This window comes from Lipophrys pholis (assembly GCF_963383615.2).
Source record: "Lipophrys pholis genome assembly, chromosome: 21".
NCBI classification, from domain to species: domain Eukaryota; kingdom Metazoa; phylum Chordata; class Actinopteri; order Blenniiformes; family Blenniidae; genus Lipophrys; species Lipophrys pholis.
Genome location: NC_137649.1, coordinates 10,769,254 through 10,787,164, shown reverse-complemented (window position 1 = coordinate 10,787,164; position 17,911 = coordinate 10,769,254). Strand labels below are relative to the sequence as shown.

At 40.4% G+C, this 17,911-nt stretch overlaps 1 protein-coding gene across 2 annotated transcripts in view; it reads left to right on the top strand.

Moving 5' to 3' along the window:
• Nucleotides 1-17,911, top strand: part of map3k5 (mitogen-activated protein kinase kinase kinase 5) — a 68,953-nt gene that overhangs the window by 25,758 nt on the left and 25,284 nt on the right. For both annotated transcript variants that reach the window (XM_080490090.1, XM_080490091.1), the window contains exons 4-10: nucleotides 1,783-1,976; nucleotides 5,511-5,679; nucleotides 7,264-7,370; nucleotides 12,944-13,114; nucleotides 14,156-14,268; nucleotides 16,269-16,428; nucleotides 17,596-17,749. In XM_080490090.1, the coding sequence (XP_080346216.1) occupies nucleotides 1,783-1,976; nucleotides 5,511-5,679; nucleotides 7,264-7,370; nucleotides 12,944-13,114; nucleotides 14,156-14,268; nucleotides 16,269-16,428; nucleotides 17,596-17,749 (1,068 nt within the window). The remainder of the gene's footprint in view (nucleotides 1-1,782; nucleotides 1,977-5,510; nucleotides 5,680-7,263; nucleotides 7,371-12,943; nucleotides 13,115-14,155; nucleotides 14,269-16,268; nucleotides 16,429-17,595; nucleotides 17,750-17,911) is intronic.

The following is a 17,911-nucleotide window of genomic DNA, read 5'->3' as shown; positions in this document are numbered from 1 at the left end:
ACACTGCATGCAAATGTTTTCATATAGTATCTCATAGCAAATTACCCAGAAGACGAGATGATTAATGCCTTTCAATACTGATGTGAGTAAAACTGAGATTTGAGACTGCGCCACCTTTATATTGTCCACAACCTCCAAAAGCTGAGATTTAGTACCGTGATCCAGAAACTACATTTACACTTTTTATTACCTTGTTTAGCAAAGAGCCTTCATCGTTTCAAACATTTATTTGAAAAAGAAAAACAACCTCACGGAGAGCAGCAGAACAATTATCTCTCCCTACTATCTGAAACTCACTATAAAGATGCGCGGCTTGCCGCCACAGGGAAGAAGTGTGTGACTGCGACTGACCCGATGTGATGCTCAGCTGACGGTTTGCAGCCGACTGGTGATTGAGAGGCTAAAGCCCAGAATGACTCACAGTGTCTGACAGATCCACGCCACGTTTTCTACTTCCTTCATTCTTTGGGAACGCGATCGCTGGTTGGCGGGGTCTCGTATCATCACAAGTCTAGATAAAGGCGTCATCATACATTTAAACTGAATTATAAGACAGACGGGGTCAAATTGGTGTTGATAACATTGTAAATCTAAAAATGACCTCTCTCTTTGTGTTGGCTCCATCTCCATTAACTCACTACACGTAGCACTTTGTTCCTGTCACTCTACAATGAAGCAATAATACATTATTCTGCTTTAACCTAATATTTTCACGAAACATAATTAACAACTGTTGAACCTTATGTGACATATATATAATATTCACACTTTAACATAGTGTCATCTATGAGAAACTATGCAGCGTTATTCTTACCTGTTGTGCTTTTTGGAAGCCAGTTGGTAAGGAATTCATCCCTTTTATCTCCATCACACACTTTCTTTCTTTCTGTGTTGGATGTGCATCTTTGCACTGAAAAAAAACCTGTTATTGGTAGTAATAGAAAATAAAGTCAGTGGCCTGACTTCCTTATGTAAAAACACCAAACATGCACTTTGTCTTACCAAATACATGAAACAGCATAAATGTAATTTATTTAGCCCACTTACCATTTCTTTGACTCCCAACTGTTAGACTGTCATACTATTGTACTGCACTGTTGATGTTACTGTACAGTGAGACAGACTAAAACTCTCACTCTGCCCGGTTGGTGTTTGGCAGCAGCATACAAGACATCGTGGAAAAATGTTAGTTTTTACTGCTTGGCAGCAGGTCATTTATTATGATTTGTAAATGAATAATGATTACAAATTATAATTATATTGCATATTGTGAAAGGCCACAGAAAAAAACCATTAAAGAAATAAATACGCTTGTTAAAATAGGGGATAAATAGATTATTTTTGTTTTTTTCTAGGTTTTAATGTAGAAATAATCGTGACTAAAACAACCATACTCACAATATAAAGCTACCAACCACACTCACTTCATTCTATACCAAATCTTTTTTAATGAATGGCAATTCGTTTTCTTTCTAATAAAGATAGGAGAAGGAAAACAGCCCATGGAATTAAACGGCTGTAAATACAAAAGGAAACACAGACAAATAAGAACATTCTCAGATGTTCCTTCATTACAGTTTTGTTTACAGTCTTGTTGTCAGACTTTAACCAACCTGTTAACGACAATATCCAGCACAAAGTCAAGTGAATTAAATAGAGTATTTAACCGACTACTCTATCCTGTTTGTAACTCTTTTTCTCACATCAAGCCCATTGCACTATACATTCCTCTGTAATCGTGCTGATATTTACTCTCTATTTCTGTGTCTCCCGTATCAACAGACGAGCTCGGCTAACTACACCTTCATCCCGTACATGGTGACGCCCCACAACAAGGTGTACTGCTGCGAGAGCAGTCTGATGAAGGGCCTGACGGAGCTGATGCAGCCCAGCTTCGAGATGCTGCTGGGGCCCATCTGCATGCCGCTGCTGGATCGCTTTGTCCAGGTGCTCAAAGTGTCACAGGCCAACTCCCAGTAAGTATCCTGGCCTAACCCGACCATTAAACATTGGGTATATATATGTGTTTTTCATAGAATTTCATTATGATGGACTTTTAACTTTTATATAATTTTCTGTTCTGTAATTAAAATATAACTTTTATAAAAACGTAAGTAAAAATTTATGAGGCTGTGCACTGTTATGAAAAAAGATTATGGCAAGTTGCAGATATACGTGTGCAAAGAAGTATAAATGTTTTTGAAGGTCGTTTCTTCTCCACAGAGTAAGCTGTGGCACCGTAATGTTGGATAAGTGCAGCAGGGAGGTCACAGTTATGTAGACTAAAACAGATTTTAAGGTCACCTTTAACTCAATATAAACAGGGTTTCTTGTTCCTATTGGGTTTGGATTATTGCAGAAAATATCTATAAAAGCCAGTTTTATGGTTTTAAAGCCTAATTTCTAGGGGAAAGAAAATGCTGACGTTGGCTAAAAATAAACATAGTATCACCCAAAAGTTCACCATCAGTTACATGTACAGTCTGTTGGATGGCAGCAGCCACCATATTTATCAATAGTGTGGAATATATTGATGAATTCTATGAGGTAGATAAATCAGAAAAACCTTGTGATGGGGTTGGTGGGGGCACCAGGCTCAGAATACAAAGTTTAGTCATCACTTTAAGAAGTTATGGTTTAATGACTCTGAATCACTTACATTGTACTTGTTGTCAGCTAATATAGAAGCTTCTGCTCCACCTGACCTTAAGCCTCATTACTTGTAGCAGAGAGTTAGCAGTTTTTCCCACTATAACTTAAATTATCTGTTATGTTTTGACACAACAAACTGAAATAGGGGAATAAGAAGAGAGCCCTAATAAAAAAATAAAAAAAACCTTTTTGATAATAACTCTGTTGCAAATGACGTTCATATCTTAGCAATAAATAGTTTTACGGAGTATTCCATTCAATAGAATGGTGCAGTGAAGAAAATATCCAGGCAGAAGAAAATAAATAACTGTCAACACTTTCTGTCTAGCAGCACTTTTTCCTTAGAATAAACTCTAAAATTTATACCTTTCCAACATTAGTTGTTATATGTGTTATAACAGCATACCGGCCTCACGGAGCTGATGACCTTGAAATGTTTGATTACTGTAAATTACTTGAATCTCTTTAAAGTTATTATTATAAATGAGAAGTTCCTGTAAAATCAATGCCGCAGGGCCTCATTCTAAGTGTGAACATGTTTCCTTATACCTGTATATATATACCTTTAGGTAAAACTTACCCCGGGAAAAACCGGTTCTGTCACGTGGCTTTGCTGCGGTTTCACTGTATGCAAACTGAGGCTGCGTTGGCTGATTCAAATCAGGGATCACAGCTGAAGGAACAAGTCATCACGGTGCTCCTGGTCGGGGAACGTTTTTGCTGCAGAGCAGCTTAGTGCTCCATTATCCAGCTCTCTCCTACTTTCACATGCCGTAATTATTTTTGCGTGTTCAAATCTCAACTTTGACTTGCGTGGTGCGCCACGTTTCGAAAAATGAGAAATAAATAAATGAAACATTTGCTTTGCCTCAGTTGCTGAGGTAATGCTTGAGCCTCTCCTGCCAACAGGCGATGTAGCAGCCAGCGAGGAGGAGTGACTCAGGTTTGGCCGGCGCACAAAAAGAAAAACACGCATCCTGATAAAAGCTGCGTCTCCTGGAGACCAACATACATGAGCATATTCTCTACGTTATGTTTAGGGCATAACTGCTATTTATGATACTGTATATGCCATTAATTGCCAATTCCATATTGAATGCATTCTGTTAAAGCTGAATGAGAGTTGACGTGACAGACCTTATTAGATCAAACTTTACGCCTGTGAGGAATGTCTAAATGCAATTAGTCAAATGAGTATGTCATTGTTTCAAGGGACTTTTTAACTTTGAGTTAAAATATCAGACAACTCATAAAAAGCTGTATTTAGTGTTTCAAAGTAACCTGTTGTCATTGCAAGGATAGACTGATTCCAATTGGATGGAAAATGATGTTTACTTGCTGGAGAAAAGCCTCATGATGTCTGACTATAAATAGCATTATCCTGTATGCAGGAGCTGTGATTCGTACGACGTGTAGCATCTTTAAACAAACGACAGCACACCTTTATGACGCGTTGAGACAGGCGGAAATGAAGAGCACATTAAACGAAATAGTTCTTTCTTTAAGACACCGATCAATTTCAGATTTCAGTAGCTATTTAAGTGATTCAGGTAATTTCTACATAACTAACAAGTAACTGTAATGAAGAAGTAATCTTGAGTCACTTTCATCAAACTGGTCACTTCCTGCAAGGACGCATCAAACTGAGAAACAGGAAAATGGTAATATGCAGAATATGATATGAAACTTGTTGTATCAAGTACCGCTTGACTCATGATGAGCACATTTATGATGGAGATACAGGGAGCACACGAGATTATCATCCTGAAATGTCTTTACTCCCAGAATGGTTTGATCTGCATTATCATCTCTACATGTCTCTTTAAGTTAACTCTCAGGCGTTGCACTCTTTATTTTTGGAGAAATGCAGTGGCTCATATTTTTTGGGCCAAACAGCTGATTTTTTTTGAAAAGAATGCAGACTGAGTCATTATTTGGCATTTTGCCTGTAACCTTGTTGCACTCTGAAAGGATATGCAACCACAAAGGAGAGTGGGAGCTGACAATGATCGGGAGTAGGTGCTTGGTCTTTTGATATTTTTCAAGTGTGAATTTTTGATGCCAATACCAAAAGTGTATTCTAAAGAATATGGTTGTGTTTTCCATAATTTTTTCTTCAAATCAATAGAATACCCTTTTGAAAAAAATTATAAATCTAAATAGCCTTTCAGATTTGAAATTTATAAAGCAGAATTCTGAATGTAAAAAAAAAATATTTCTTGAATATGTGTACTTATTTGCAGGTTTATTAGTCCATGTTACTGGCAGTAGACATGAAGGACATCAAATAGGACTACAGTTTACGAGAGTTCAGTATTTAATCAACATTTATTCAGACGTCTCTGCTGTGAACTCATTTAAATCAAGAGGAAAGCAGTTCAAGTCTCACCAGGGAGTGATTAGAAATTATGTAAAACTATGAGATCGGAGGAAATTAATTAACTCCAGTCATGTTTGAATTGTTCCTCAAGGACATCTTATACTCCTCCAAACAATCTGGTTTGTCAGGTGTTAATTCCACTTTTTTCACGGATAGTGTTTTTCTTCAACACACTCTGACACGGAACATTAGTTTGTTATTAAAAGAACCCACATTTATGACACAATGCATTTAAAGCTGCAGTATCATCTAAGGTTTGAATCAAACAGGAGACATGTCACCATTTTATGTCTCTGAGCATGACCCCTTGACCCCCATCAACTCCCCGGAGCGCCTTAATGTGGCTGAAATTCAAGAAATACGTTTGGTTAATGCAGAAAAAGGAATTTCCACAGCGAGATTAATAAAATATCCTTTCTTCTTTCTTCCTCTTCTAATCTAAAGCTGATCTCCCTGTTTGTTTCCCCCCCTATTCCAGTCAGTATTTCCGAGAGACGATTCTGAATGAGATCCGTAAAGCTCGGGAGCTGTACACCGGCATGGAGCTGGCGGCCGAGCTGAACCGAATCCAGCAGCGGCTGGACAACGTGGAGTGCCTTTCAGTGGATGTCGTCATCAACCTTCTGCTGACGTACAGAGACATCCAGGTGAAGCTCCCTGAACATCGTGCCCGGGGGAGTGATTTAGTCGATTCGGAGTTCTGCCTTAGAATAGTTCAAGTAGAGTCTCTGTCACCTCTTAATGGGCAGAATTAGTCACAGACATATTTGAAGATCAACTAATAGAGGAAAAAAATGACATAAAAAAACAATACTTAAGTTCTGCCTCGACTTTTAACCTTGTTTATGAATTAATTAGATAAGCCAAAAAAAAATTAAAATGACTATGAACTGGAACTATATGTACAACCTCATAATAAATCCTGTTCTTCATCAGTTTATCCATAGATCAAAGATTTATTCAAATATATACTCGTCGTTAAACATCTTGTCACATTCAGTCCATACGTCCATCTTCTATAGCGTCATCTAACAGAAAGACAGACACCTCACAATTTAGAGTCACCAAATGAGCTCAAACCCATGTTTTTGTGATTGGAAATAAACCAGAATAAACAAAACAGCACATGGACAACATGCAGACTCCACACAGAACATCTCATGGCCCAAGCTGGACTTTTACCTGGGCCTTAAGTGTAACGCTTAATCACACAAACTTTGTATAAAATGGAAAAGGGATTTTAGAGTGTGGTTTATGAAATCCGCGTTTTACAGTAGTGAGAAAGTCACACAGTCTAAAAGAGTGAGGAGGAGGTGACAGAAAGGACGGTGCTGTGATTTTCAGTGGCAGTCAGCAGGATGAACCCCATTAGAAATGAACAGATCAGTAGAAGCTGACAAGATGAAGACAACGAAGAACAAATTTAAAGCAGTTTTGATTCGTCCACTTGTGGATAGATTCATTCAAATACAAGCAGTATTTCCTCTTGCTCTCCTGGCCAAAGTCAACATATTCTTCCTCCAAGAGAACGCTGAAGAATTACGAGAAACTTCACCTGAACGTCCCAAAAGTTTAACATTTTTCAGCAAACCACCGGTGACCCCGTCATGTTCAATCAAACTGTCAACTCAGACTGATCCTGAGACGGGATGATGAGTCTGACCTTGGCGGAGGCAGCGGTGTACACACATACTGTATGAGTTGAAGAGAGGTCACGGCCTCAGTCTGTCGGCTTTGTCCCTTTACCGCTGTTGCTTTCTCACTCAGGACTCATGGCAGACCGCCTTCAGCGAGCTCCAGGCAAAGCTTTGGGTCTGCCCGTCTTAAATCTGCCGCTCTTTGTGCTCTTTAGTCTGGCGCATTGCAATGGCACTCACCGTCCAGATCCCCCCACTCTCCATAGGCACCGCTCAGCCTCATGAATCATTCAGTAGGACAACAAGCACTGAGCATGTGCTGAATTATTCAACGTGCTTTGGGTATAGCGACTGTGTCGGCAAGTATGAGAAACAAAAATGCGATCAAGAGGCCGCTCAATTATTGAAGTGCTTTTGGTATCAAGCAGACGGTTGAGCCTCGGACAGATCAAAACTCTGCTTTCAGACTCAAAACAAACAGCCGCTGACTACCTTGACGAGTTTTGGCGATACAATTGCAGCGCGGTGCTCAGTGATGCCGGGAGTGAAAGTGCAGCAGGAACTCGTCACCATGTTCCTTTTCACGTCTTTCAGGATTACGAGTCCATCGTGAAGCTGGTGGAGACTCTGGAGAAGCTTCCGACCTTTGACCCCGTGGCTCATCCACATGTGAAGTTCCACTACGCCTTTGCACTGAATCGGTAAGAGGGCAAGCACACACACACACACACACACACACACACACACACACACACACACACACACACACACACACACACACACACACACACACACACACACACACACACACACAACACCCGCAGGAGGAGGCGATTTCCCACTAATTAAGAACAAAGAGGAAACAAGAAATGAATGTGAAATAATTCTCTTATCAAATGTCTTGTATCGTCAGTCAGTCATCGTATTCTCATCCAACGGCAAATAAAAATAATTTTCTTGGAAAAAATTTCACTGCTTCCCGTGGGCTCACCACCCGCATGAAAGGTTATTAATTGGTGCAATGTGATCTGGGTGACAGTGCTCAGACTGCCACCCCCGTGACCCGGAAACAGATAAGCGGGAGACAATGGATGGATGGAGATTTCACTGCCAAGAACCATTATGACAATGTGTGATGTGTGATGAATGAGCGAAGAGGGATTAGGAAGACATAGAAGAGGGATTAATATATCAGAAAAAAAAATCAAAATTAGTTCAGGAATCTAGATTTTGGAGTAAACATTGAGTCATAGAGTTAAAACTAATGTAGAAAGCCTAATAAAAGAGTGATTATTTGTTTTGTTTTACAACCAAACTATATCTGACTTGCAGCTGGATTGCAGCAAAAGTGTTTATAAGAGAACTGTGATCCATTCTGTCTGCCTCCACGCTCCGATTCCACATGGTGTAAAAACCAAACAGCTTTGCTTGGTCTTAAAATTGTTTTCATCTCATTAGGATGTGGCTGCATATTGTTGTGAAATGAGTGGTTTTGGTAGGTCGGAGTGACCTTTTGTGTTCACAGCCGGAGGTAAATCTATATAGAGTATAAAGGTATGTCAATTTATTTAATTCCGCTGCTGCACTCAGGAGAAAGACAGATGCACAAAGCAGGAGGTTTTGGCTGCGTGTTTCCTGCCAGCTGCTTCACTTCGCTTCACATGATGTGACTCCCTCCAACAGCCACAAAGCCTGCTGCTCTTTAATTTGGCAGCAATCAGAAAACTTAGTCTGCACGGTGCCAACATGTCCGCGTGTATCTGTGTGTGCGGCTCAAGCTGGCACATTGAGACATTCTGACAAGTGTCCTTCAATGACTGTTAAAAAGAAAATTTGAAAAAATAAAACTCTCGTGTCATGTTGTGACTCAGCAGTTGGAGGCCTTTTGTGTCAACTCACCTATTCAGCAGCGACGATGATTCATTAGGACTTTGATAGACGTTACAGGAGAGAGTCTGACTCATTGTTGTTATTTGAGAGAGAGAAAAGCATTTTAAGGATAAATTAGTCAAACATGTCTCTTGAGTGGAAAGAGAGGGAGATCGTGATGCTACTTCCTGTTATATTTTACCCATTTGAAATACAAGTGTTGAAAATCTGCTCTAATGTTAGTGTGAAACCGACTGGTGAAGTATCTCCTTGAAGTGGAGTTGTATGGATCATTACTTTGCCTGTCTGCACTCCTGTGTTCTGACTCACCCGCTTGCAGCCCACACCCAGCCTCCACATTATCAATAAACAGCATTTAATCATTGATCTGAAGTAGATTTTTAAATGAAGCTGCTGGGCTGAAGTAGCTTTTGTCAAGAATATGAGCAAGAATCCTTTTTCTGTCCAAACACCCGCCAGCACTCAGGAGAGATGAAAGAAGGGAAATGGAGAGTTATGTGAACGTACAGCAGGTCTCTCCTCCCCGAGTGCTTCTCCCTCTGAGAGGTCTCCATGGTAATAGCTGTCAGCTCGTATGTTTTATTTAACCTTCACGCCCGAGAGAAGAGCCGCTGTATGTTCATCAAGATTTTTTCTTTTTTTTTTTTCCCTGTATTCATCATGACTAACGTCTGTGCGAGAGACTCCACTTCGCAAGATCGCACCTCTGATTTCGGTCTCCAGTCTGTGTTTTGACACAATCTGCAGCAGAAAGCTTGAGAGAAATGCTACCAATCTGATGAAAGGTTTCCCCGGATGGAGCGCAGGTTCTGGAGAAATTCTGAATATATTTGCATAATAACAAGCAAACAGGTTTTCAAGGAGTGCTTAGAGACCTTTGTTCATATAAATAACCCAATCTACAAATTTAAAAACAATGTAAAATAACTAAGTTGTGAAGTACTGCACATTTATTGATATTTGTTTATTTAATTTAAGGGGGGTTCAACTAGTTTTTGTTTGCAAGCATTTTGCATCTGCATTAATCACAGTCATTGACGTGTTTTTTTTTCAAGTAGTAAAATCTCCCTAAATCTTCGCAGGAAGAAAATGGCAGCTGTGCTTATTGGCACAGCTGCCATGTTTAAAATAAAAGCGGCTGACTGTGACAGCCGTTTGGACTGTAAGTTCAGCGGTGAAGAACGAGTGATCGGAGTTGCACCACAGTCGGCTGAATGCCACCACCTGTTGTTTCAACATCATTATGTAAAGGCTCGTGGCTGTGCAGTGGTATAGGGTTTCGCTCACTTTCCTCTTTACAAGAATGTCCCAGATTGGAGCCTTGGTTGGGCCTGTGGGGCCTTTCTGTGTGGAATTTTCATGTTCTACCTTTGCGTGGATCGATCTTCTCTTGGTAGCCTCCTACAGTCCGTTTTATTAGGTCGAATCGGCCCCAGCGTCCCTAAACAGGATAAAGCGGAAAAGGAAATGAATGAATATGAAGGAGCTTGTTTCAAATCGAAATTTTCATATGGCACTCATAGAAATGTATTTGAATTTCATCCATTACGACACAGTCGTCACAGTACTGATCAAAAAAAAAACACTTTACATAAGAATGAGCAATAAACACAACTGCATTTTAACATGAAGAGACTTCTCAGAGATGACAACAAACCGTTTGAGTAAGAGGGGAATGTAAAGAGAGAAAAAAAATAAATATAGAGTAAAGCAAGCACAAACTTTGAGTTCTTAAAAATGAAGTACCTGCAGGAAGGTACAGAGTGAGAGAACAGAGTGGTAAAGGCAGACACACACACACACACACACACACACACACACACACACACACACACACACACACACACACACACACACACACACACACACACACACACACACACACACACACACACACACACAGACGAAGCGCTGATGGTGGAACAATTTGTTCCTCCTCTAATTTGTTTCTGTCCTACCTTCAGAAAAAATATCAATCATTGTAATTGTTTAGCTCCTTTCAGGCGGCAAAATTTAACACAAAGTGCTTCACAAATGATCAACATACTCTTCCCCGTGGAAGAGTATTTGCATGCATAACCATCTACACTTTTGCACGTACGTGTGCACATGCATATGCATGTATTTGCAATCTGTATGTTTTCTCAATGAGCCGGCACAGCTGGAGCAGATGCACAAACTAATGAGTTGCTCCTCCGTCGGACCCGTTGCACAAATCTTGTGGCCGTTAAAGATCACTCAGCGGGATGATCGTAGGTCTAACAAGGAGAACTTGTTACAGTGCAGTTGTGTAATCTCTGTGTGAAAGGACATGCGGTGGAGGCTCTTAAAGCACAGAGAAGCTCAGTCCATCAAACAAGGCTGGCCAGGAGTCATATCAGTCAACCTTATATTCTAAACATTACCAAACAGAAACATTGGACACCTAATCTCATAGACTTCAGACAAACTCATAGCCTTTTGTTTTGTTTTGTTTTGTTTAAAATGCAAAGTACCAACAATATTGAACTTCTATGGAGACTGATTTTTTTGACAGCCATAGAGGAAAATGCTATTTTCAGAAAGGAAGCATTTGTACTGTGAACATGACTAACTTATGGCAGAGCTATTTTTTTATTAGCCTCAGATCACTGAAGCTAATAAACCAGACATGTCCAAAGTGCGGCTCCTGGGCCAATCACAGCCCAAGGTCAGATTTTATAGGACCCTGCCCTCTGTCCTACAATATTTTTGGCACTGGCGAAACAAAATAACATGCAATTCTCCTTTCTATGTTTCTATGTTTTACATCCAAATAATGTGATGTGTGAACCAGGGTTTGCTTAAGGACGACCAGCCTGTAACACTTGGGCCCTTTCACATAGTCAAATCTGAACATCTAAAAAAAAAAAAAAAAGTTGGAACAGGCTTCCAAAAAAACTAATAAATGTGATATTCATAAACAATTTGAATTTTTTTTTCATGGTCTTTTGTTAGGTGTTTTCAGGCTGCCATCATATTCGCTTTACTTCCCTTTTTTCTACTGAAGCAGAAACATTAAACCCATTTCCACTGAAAGCTGCTTGATTGTTAATTGTTCACACTTCCATGGACAGATATTTGTGTAATCTAAGTAATTAACACCTGGAGAGATTGTGGTTGGTGTTCATCAGTCTCTGTCATGTTCTAGTGGGTTACCCATTAAAGAGCCTTGAATTACATCCGTAGCCATTAGTTATAGCAGATCCTGTCATGTGGTAATGGTTGCCTGCAGTCTAGTCGGAGACTTGCAGTGCTGGATAAAATTGGCAATTCTTTTAATGAACCCAGTAAACTCTGTAATTTAAGTCAGGTTCCTGATGGCCTCCACTGTGCCAAGTATCACCGTCACACAACAATAGGCGCACAACCGTTCCCGGGCTACACACACACACACACACACACACACACACACACACACACACACACACACACACACACACACACACACACACTTTCTCCACCTGCTGCTGGTGTTGTACGTTTTGATTCAGTCTGTTTAAATGTACGGTTGCTTTAGACTCAGAAAGGATGTCTTGAATAACCCAAAATCTGGTCGCTGAAAGGGAGAATCAAATTCCGAGTTAATGCACTCCCCCGAGAGGAAAACATTCCCTGCAATGTGCTGGTGGGGGTTGAAGTGCATGCTGAGTAATTATGTCAAACAAAAGGTTGATTCATTGAAAATATGACATTGACTTGCATTACTTCTGTATTTTATAAGCTTGTCTGCAACATTTGACTAGGATGGAGATTCATTGCACTTTCATCTTTGAAAGAAGTGGTGTGCCATTGATTTCGTTCTTTTTTAGGACACTCCTTTATAATTATCCAAAAATAGAAGGAGAGCTAATGAAAGCTGCATTCAAACTTTCTGCGAATTTCCTTAATCTGGTCAAAAAATGTCCTTTTAGTTTGGTTCTCACTGCATTTACTTTCTTATATTTATCATTGGACCAAAAGACACAAGCAGTAAACCTATTAGGTGCTCGATACTCAGCGAAATGAACTGCTGGGGTGTTGTATTGCTTTTTTTTTACCAACCAAACTGATTACATAAACAGTTTGGGAGGAAATAATAATGCAGTCAAAGTTGTTTGGTCCATGCAGTCATCATATTTTAATAAATCTATCACATGTGATTAGAAATTCTGCCAGAAACTGACTGTTGGTTGGCATGATGACGATAATTAGATTCTGATATTGAATGTAGTCAATTGAGAGTCCATTGTGTGTCCTGCATTTGCCTCGATGTTGTACGGATTACTGACAAATGATGCCAAAGTTTGAAAATGTGTGTGGGGGGATAAATCGCTTGAACTGGTTGCATCCAACTTTTGTGGTGTGCGTTTGTGTCTGATTGTAGGAGGAACCTGCCAGGGGACAGGCAGAAAGCCCTGGACATAATGCTGCCCCTGGTGGAGGGCGAGGAGCAGGTCGCATCGGACATCTACTGCCTGGTGGGACGAATCTATAAGGACACTTTCCTGGAGTCTCACTTCACCGACACCGAGAGCAGAGACAGCGGAACATTCTGGTGAGGCTCTGTGTGTGTGTGCATGTACACAGGCAAACAGTATGCTCCTCCAGACTCTGAGTCAGCAACAAGTATAGTTTAAGAAGTGTTCCAAAGGCCAAGAAGCATGTAGTGACTCAGCAGTCCTTGGCACCACGGTGTTAAAAGTTTACGCGACTGGTGCCAGCAGCACAGCGTGTCATTATGGCTGTTATCATCAAGGTAAATCCCCTTGTTAGTAATGAAAATTGCAAGGCTCATTGACAGAAACAGTGAAGTCACAAGTCTGCGAAAGATGGCTGATCACACCTCCTCCCAGCAGTGGCATGCGGCATGGTATTTGGCATGAAGAGGATCCAGTCCCGTCATCTAAGTACAAATGGGAACATGATCACTTAGATTTGAAGTAGCAATACCACTTTGAGATGCTTGTTGTAAAACTTCAGAAAGTGTCGTTATATTTGTATTCATCTTGCAGAGACATGTTTGCAGGATTATTATAATTTGTTTTACTAATTTCACATCTCTATTAAAGATACTGATTGATTTCATGATGTGTAAAATGTGACAGTAAACTCCCGGTTTCCTTTCTTAATATGAGCAGGGTTGTCTTGAGAGCAACTGGCAGCTATCATTAGCTAACGGTTGTTGACTTATTAAAACCACAACACGCCTGTTTCCTCGCATCTATAAATTCCCTTTAAAAATCTAATATTTTTGACTATCTAATCCTGCGCTGGGATAATCAAGCTGCCATTTAGCTGTTATTTTCAGGTCTGTTTCACAACCTGATGCAGACTCCCAATAACATTCACAGCTCTATCTCAGCAGAGCTTATTGCTCATTAAATAAATGAAATTTCTTGTTCTGGGGCGGCATTCCCAGTTGCTGTTTGCTGTTCTGCGGCCCCAACTCAATATGGCTCTAATTGTTTTCTCCGTCTTGTGTCATGGTAAACCGGGGGAGCCGTGTGAAGCCATCCGTTATCACGGAGACACTTTGGATCCGCAGTGATGCATTTCTTAGAAGAAAAATGTTTATTTATTTTTCTTCTCCTCGTAGGTTTAAAAGGGGCTTTGAGTCTGAGCCCACGCTGCACTCCGGCATCAACTATGCCGTGCTTTTGCTGGCAGCTGGGCACCAGTTCGACACGTCATTTGAGCTTCGCAAAGTGGGTGAGTGGACACCAGATTGAGTTAATCCGCTGCTTTTAAGTTTATTACAGATAATCTGAAGACCTACCACAGAGTAATTAAGCACCAATTTGTCTTTGCAGTAGTTTTTTATGATCAGTCATATCTCTGAGAGGCACAAGTTTCATTAGATAATGTGTATTCGCACACTGGGGCAAACTCAAATATGAACAGTACACATGAGATTGACAGTGTGTTTTAGTGCTTTTCAATTCCTACTCCAACTTGTTATTTAATCAGTTCCCATCTACAGCAGGCAGATTCAATTGTTAGTGAATAGTGAACCTACCAGAATGTTCAGCAGCCCAACAAGCAGGACGTTTTCCCAGTTTTGGGAGAACAAACTTTGGCCTTGGATGCCTGTGGCTCAGGTGATAAACTGTAAGTGAAAGGTTGGAAATTTGATCTTTAGCTGCACATGCCCATGTGTCAAAATACAAAACACTAAACCCCGAGTTTCAGTTTTCAGCTTCAGTTACTTTTTTTGTTTGGTTTAACCAGCAACAACCTGTCACCTGATTGCATACTGAACACCACAACTGAAGTGTGAATGGGTGAATGTGACTGATGTTAAGACTAACACAGTGAAAAGGTGCAACGTTTTCAGTCCTTTTTCCATTTAGGCATCGAAAAGCTGGAGCAAGTAGGGAATATCCTTCTTTAAAAAGGTTTAGAATAAATCATTTGTAATTGACTTGATGGATGAAATCGATAAATGATCAAAAGTTGCACAAATCTCTGTTTCCACGTCTTTCAGGTCTTTGTTTTGTATTAATAAGCTGGCAGTGGTTTTATTTGAAAAGCACAATTCTTTGCAGAGAAGCTTTTAGTGGCTGAAGAACTTTTTGTAAAGTCAGGAGAACACTCTGTATCTGAGCGGCTGCGTGAAACTTCCGCTTTCAAGGTCGGCGGTTCAATTTACGGCCTGCCCATGTATCTGTCTTTGGGCTAAAACTGCTGAAAATGAGCTATTAAACCGAGCATAGGTATCAACCAAAAAAGAGCTGTTCGGGGAAATGCCTTTTAAAACTGCTTTACAAAATAATTGCTCAAATGTTTACAGGAAGAATGGAAATGCATGAAGGTTGGCTTAAAGCTGCACTAATTATGTGCGTGCCTGCGTATGTGTATAAAAACTGTTTAATCTAAATGTATTTGTCTATTTTAGAGTTTTTAAGAAACAAGAAACAAAGGTTAGGATATTGAGAAAGTGTAAATATACTGGGAAAAACAGGAGGAGTGATGGGTGTTTGGTACTGGCTTTAACAAAGCTAAAAGAGGACAGAAACAAGCTTAATTTGTTAATCAGTTGGTAAGAAACACAACACCAATAACTATGGTAACCAACATGTTGCTAACAACAAAATAGGATGATTTTAAGTCGCTTTAAAACTATGTAAAATGGGACCTGTAATGGGGAGGGATTTATTGTCTGTTTGTCACTGCATGCAGACAATGCCACCTCTTCTTCACTTCATCTACAGTGTCAGTGTTACCTGCTCATGTTTTCCTCTTGCTTTTGTCAGGCAAACATGTAACCAAGCCTTTGCTCCATTTATTATGTTTTTCTCTGAAATCTGAGGCTCTCAGGAGCTCAGGAATGTGGGAAGTGGAGCTGACTGGCTGTCCCAGGAATAAGGCTGCAGTTCCCTGAATTGCTCTGCTTACCCCCATGCTTATCCTCACGACCCCCCCCTCCCCCACTGCTTCTCCAGGTTTCTGCTTCTGGGCAAAACATGCAGCGGCTCATAGTTTCCCTGTGAATGATGACAAAACATAAATCTAAACCTGCAAGTTGTGGCACATCCAGACAAAGTGTTGAATTATATTGAGATCTCTTGTTTGTTTGTTTTTAGCCGTTTCTCTCCAGCAAGCTCGTCTTGTGGCCTGTGTTTTCGGCAAACAGCCCAAAGGGAAGAACAGAACAAATCGATAATTTCCCATTGCATGAAGCAGCTTTTTGTATGTTGTCTTGTTTCCAGGAGTTAAGCTGAGCAGCCTGCTGGGTAAGAAAGGAAGCCTGGACAAACTGCAGAGTTACTGGGATGTAGGGTTCTTCCTGGGCGCCAGCATCCTGGCCTGCGACAACACCAGGGTCATCCAGGCCTCGGAGAAACTCTTCAAACTCAAAGCGCCCATCTGGTGAGAACACGGATCAACCGTTCCCGGATTAGATTGCCCAAAAAGAAAAGCCCCATTTCAAACCGCGTCCATCACCAACTGTGCCTGTGTTCGATGTGATTTGAAGAGTGCTCGTCTTTCCCTTGAAACCACACTGGCCATCTGTGGCTATTGTGCAAGCATTTGGTGTATTTCTGTCACAAGAAACTCACTTTGCTCATTTGAACAGCACCTTGATGAGTCAAAGAACCGTTCAATCCATCTTCTATACAACTTTTTGCAGCCCGCAGGCTGCTCCATCTTAGCAGAAACAACATATGCAACCAGACATTTGATTATTGTATATTTGTTTGACGTGCACAATAGACTACTTTTCACATTTGTTTGTCACTGAGATGCTGTAAAACATTGATTATATACAAACTGTTTAGCACAGTTTGTCATTCTTTATGGAATATAATTGGCAAAACTGTTCTAAATATGTGTACAATGCTTTCTTAAGCATAGTTTTTCAAATCATGAATTATTTACCAATCAAATGTCTCAATCAGGTTAACTGACTAGAAGGAATTGATGCTTCACCAGAGCAACGGGACCAAACATACCCGCAGCAACACCCGTCCCAATGTTTAGCATAACAATTTAATGATGTATCAAAGGATCATCTCCGCAATATAATTAGTAATTTGAAAGAAACAGGAAAGAGTGCAAAACCTACCAAATCGGTCACTTAACATAAACATGGATTATCCATGCTGTTCTTGGATCATCAGTTCATTAAGGAGTTCTAGTTTTTGCAAGTCTGTCAAGGTTTTATGAGCCTTTGCAGCACATAAAGTAACAACATGGTGAAAATGTCTGCAGCTCCGTTTTGCAGTGCTTGAGCTCCTGCTGTTCTTTATTTGTGTTGGAGCTGTGAAACCTCTTTATGTTACTATTAATGTCACAAAGAGCAATGATCCCAGGCTCACAAACACAATCAAGCTGTATTGTTTGTTTCTCGGGTCTTTCTTGATATACGTTTATGGTTTGAAAAAACACTACAATATAAATGCAAATGATGTGCAAGTGAGTTATTCTGTTTTTAATATCAGATTACTGTGAGAACTGTGTTTTCAGGAAGGTTCTCCAGCGACACCTGTTTCGTTGTTCACCGTTTAGTTTTCTTTTACCTGTGGTTTGCTGTAGGTATTTGCGCTCTTTGGTGGAGACCTTCTTGATCTACCAGCACTTTAAAAAGCCAAGCACCGAGCAGCCAGCACCCAAACAAGAGCTGGTCGACTTTTGGATGGACTTCCTGGTGGAAGCAACCAAAAAGGACGTTTCCTCAGTTCGATTCCCTGTAAGTGGCTCCAGCTGAATGCCTAACAATGTTGGTTTCACTGTATGGTTTTACAGTGACATTATTGAAATGGATACTATACTTTGTGTATGAAGAGGTTTCCAGAGAGCGACCTAATAAAAGTTTAATTATTTCAATCCACAGGAAGTAAAGACTTAATGA